The following is a 4,483-nucleotide window of genomic DNA, read 5'->3' on the forward strand; positions in this document are numbered from 1 at the left end:
CGGTTTAGATCATTTTTAGAAAAAAAGTTCAATACAAGTATCAGAAAATGGCATTCTGTTTAAATCTGGTAAAATTTAAGAATGTTCAATTTTAACCTTTGACCTTGATTTAACGAAAATTGCACCGTACGAATTATTGACGACCGGGCAAAACAGAAAGTACAGGTAATAAGCTTTCGAATGATATATAATATAGCCGTATGTTAGGTGGGTGCATTAAAGTCGTTAACTAGGCGTCTTTTTGAAAAATATCACTCGCCTATTAACATTACTTTTACCCTTCAAATGTTACTAATTTTTTCAACAAAATAAAATTCCCTTTATATATTTTAAATCTTATAATCGATGAGATCTGTCTTATGGGGTAAGTTTTGCCAGCATAGGCGATAATTGGAGATGTACGTTTGGGCTTCTTGAAGTAACATTTGGGCTAAAACTATGTTATTTTCGGGTCAATGACAATATAAAAATAAGAAGATGTGGTATGACTGCCAATGAGACAAAACTCCACTAGAGACCAAATGATAGCAACTATTATAATAGGTCGTCGCACGACCGTCAACAATTATCAAAAGTCATACAGCATAGCAAGGTATAAAATACCCCAATATGACAAATGTAAAACAATTCAAACGAGAAAACTAACGGCCTGATTGATGTACAAAACGATAAACGAAAAACAGAATATGCAAGTTGGTATCTGGGCTAATCCTCCCATGTTCAGGTCAATTACATTAAAATATCTATAGTTAGATTATATATTTAATTTAATTTTATAATCGATATGAAATCAATGACATTCTACTTGTAAAATGTACTTGTTTTGTGTACCCTATAATCGGGTTATATAGCAATCTGACTATATCAAATCAAGAAGGAATATTCGCTCCTTAAATTTTTATTTTAGCAGTCCAGTAACACCAAGCAACAAACTCCATCCTTAATCTAATGAAACATACATGTATCAACAATAACAGAGGATTAAAGAGATTAACAGATGCCAAATAGAAATAACAATGATTAAAAGGGCAATTAGTGTCCAACAAGTATTTGTAAATTATTGTCCAACCTGTCATACAGAAAAACAATGAAATGAATAGAACAATTGAAATTCAGTCCTTTGTCAAAGATTATGACACCTAATCCGCGTAAAAAACAAAGTTCTGAGTAATGAAATATGAAATGAAATATATGCCAAATATGAGAATAGAGTATAAAACAATTGAATTAATAAAATGTTGTTTAAAAACTAATTTCACACTTCACTGTCCAAATAGACAGGTCATATTCTCTTCCGTTTGCCAAATAATGTTTGTTTCCTGCTCACAGCGGAAATAGATGTGGGATTTTGAGCAAGATAATTCTTAATAGCCTAGCTACCATATTGTAAAACATTTAATTGAGGATCTAGATGGTGTTTACATATCAAAAAGAGAACAGAGAAACATAGCATAAAAAGTAAAAGAATACAGAAATGAGAACCCCCATCTAGACCCTCATAACTATGTACAACGTGCACGTATAACAAAGCTATTTTAAGATATAAAAAGTACACTCAAAAGATTTTTCTCAAAGATTGATTCAGGCCATGAAAGCTTACAGCCTTTAAAAATAGTAATATTGTGACTCTGACTGATCTAAACAGTAAATTCATTTCCTTTAAATTGTGTAAAACTTCTAATCTTTTTAAACTAGCATCGTTTCCCAAAGGACCAGATTTTTATTTAAGTTGTTATCTTAAAATATCTTTTTAACAAATATCTTAAAAAATATTTCATATCGAATATTGATATAGATAAACTTAACCTGTACATGTAAAACAAATTACAATAAGCCCAAATGGAAAAATGACTTTAAGATTTTTATCCCAAATGATTCTGTACCATAGTCACGCTTTTGATTTCGCCCAAATGTCTTGCGCCCGTGATAATACCAATATTTTATGACTTCGCTACTTTTTAAAAATAACAGTCAGACAGCTGTGTGTGCCTGAAACTCTTTTTATTCAGTTTTATAAATTAAAACCAAAAGAATGCATGGCCATCCTTCTATTTCGCCTGTAAAGAGAGTCCATTGCAACTGTCAATTTACATAAATTATATCAAAAAACAAAAACTAAAAGTTTCAAAAACCTCTACAAAGAACATTTTCAATTTGTGTTTCAAAATTTCTACTGTTGATATACTAACTGCAGTTGCTCAAATAGATAAGAAAAGTATGTTATTCATAGCGTTCCAATTGATGTAGTTTAGGCAAAAATGCAAGCTTATGCTATGAAAATACAATATTACTGTTTTCTAGGATACGATTGATCATTTTACAATGATATAATTATGGTATAAAAAATATATAAAAACCGTTACAGTAGTTAATAGAATAAAGAAGTTAGATCATTTTTGTTTATGGTTATGAGCACGTAGTTATTGTGTGGACAAATACTCTTTCCAGTCAAATTCTCCATCTAATCTATATCAACAATTGATAATTTGATCTGTTCGTGACGTAAGATCTGAAACCATGTGACTCTATAGCATAAAATCAACAGTTACTGCTAATAGAATCAATACATCGCGATTCCAATTCTATCCGTCCTTAACAGTCGCAGCAATTATTGAATGTTTACTTCTGATGCAATGAACCAAAACAACTTGTAGTATCAACATGAATGAAAGACCAAAGGTAGCTTTTCTTGGTGCTGGTGGCGTTGGTAAATCATCAATTCTGCAGAGATTTATGTTTGGAACTTTTCAAGATAATTACATCGAAACTGTTGAGGAAATATATTCCTATCAATTCAATGAGAACGGTAAGCGCCTTAATATTAACCTTTTAGACACTGCTGGAAATATTGCATTTCCTGCAATGAGACAATTGTACATTTCAAAAGCACAAGCTTTTGTTCTTGTTTATTCTATCAAAGACGAAGCGTCTTTCAGCGAAGTAAAAACACTTTGGGAACGGATTAAACAAGTTCGACCAAATATTCTTGACATTCCGTGTCTGATCATAGGAAACAATTTGGATCAGGAAAACGATCGACAAGTCGAAACATTTGATGCACTGAACTGGGCGTGTAGTGAGAATCTTGGAGGATGTTTTGTAGAAACATCAGCAAAAGAGGACAAAGGAATACAAGAAGCTTTTTCTCTTCTTCTTAGACAATTTTTAACAAGACGACATGAAGATAAAGGACCATTAAAACTGCGTTCGCTAAGTCTCCATAAACTGCATTTGGAAATCGATGTTCCAGTATTATTCCACAAACATAGTGATAAGTCAAAACCATTACAGAAAGGAACATTAAGAGGAAAATCATGTACTGCTTTACGGCAAAGTGCGTGCATGGGAAATATACAGATTAATAAGACTGAAAGCAATGATAAGTGTACTGACATTGACGGGAAATTAAAACGTAGTCGCACTGATGGTGTTCTAGAGATATGCAAGTCTCAGGGAAGGCGAAAACTTCATTTGTTTTAAAATCAATCTGAAAAGTAATTTCCTGCGACGTGGAATTTAATATGACACATTCATGACAATGTTACTGTGAAATTACTTTTACACTTCAAACAATGAATACATTTGCGGGAATAAAAATAAAACTTGTATGGTCCGAACTTCTTGTAATTGATAAATGTAGATGGCTAAATTAAGTTTTATCTGATACTAGTATGTTATTATACGTAATTGTTGACGAACGAATGATGATGATACTTATTGAATAGTTTTATAGTTATTTCTTTGTCAATGAAAGGCAATGTTCTTAGTACTCGTCCATCAAATATTCATAACTTTTGTGAACAAATTCTTACAATACACATGTAATGTTATCCTCTTTACTATAACAGTTCAAATTTTACTGAAACATTCGTTTTTTTTAATAAACTGATGTACAATTTGAAAACGTAATTATGACATTTTGAATTACCACTGAAAAAATGATAATACAACAAAGCTGAATATTATATATAGTAGATAAATTTAACAAAGATTGAATACTACTCCATTAAGTTTTAGCAAAATATGTACGATAACTGCTATAAGAAGTACATGTAGTATATCTGCACAATGCAATTCGCATTTACAAATTGATGTTTTAATTTTCAATAAAACGGTTTTTTTTCCGTCATCTTCTTTGTCTTATAGTAGGACGGCATGTTCCATATTAATAGGTTAAGTACTTAAGCTTTTTTCAGCAAATTCGATTTTTATTTGATACGATATCGATTAGGTGTGTTCGCATGGTGTGTTCACATATCTCCGACATTTGATATTTTTGTATGCAAAAATAGTTTCTTGTTGGAGAAATGTATTTTGGACAATAGGGATTAATAAAATGTATCTGTAAATGGAGTTACAGCTCAAATTAATTTTGAATGATCTGACGGATTAATATTGAAAAAAAGTCAAAATTGGAAAAAATAATAACTATTTTACAATCGTATAAACTTATCCACAATTTCATAACGTAGCACTGATGGAC

At 31.1% G+C, this 4,483-nt stretch overlaps 1 protein-coding gene across 1 annotated transcript; it reads left to right on the plus strand.

The window, feature by feature from the left end:
• The first annotated feature begins 2,580 nt into the window (after window positions 1–2,580).
• Window positions 2,581–4,129, plus strand: LOC127714253 (GTP-binding protein Di-Ras2-like). The gene has a single exon (XM_052220317.1). It carries the CDS (start codon window positions 2,662–2,664, stop codon window positions 3,478–3,480), a length of 819 nt encoding a protein of 272 aa, XP_052076277.1. The 5' UTR covers window positions 2,581–2,661; the 3' UTR covers window positions 3,481–4,129.
• Window positions 4,130–4,483: the final 354 nt, after the last annotated feature.

This window comes from Mytilus californianus, unplaced genomic scaffold, assembly GCF_021869535.1.
Source record: "Mytilus californianus isolate M0D057914Y unplaced genomic scaffold, xbMytCali1.0.p SCAF_1, whole genome shotgun sequence".
In the NCBI taxonomy this organism is placed as follows: Eukaryota; Metazoa; Mollusca; class Bivalvia; order Mytilida; family Mytilidae; genus Mytilus; species Mytilus californianus.

Excerpts from the sequence above, each read along its gene's own strand:
- LOC127714253 (XM_052220317.1), top strand. The coding sequence starts at position 2,662 with ATGAATGAAAGACCAAAGGTAGCTTTTCTTGGTGCTGGTGGCGTTGGT.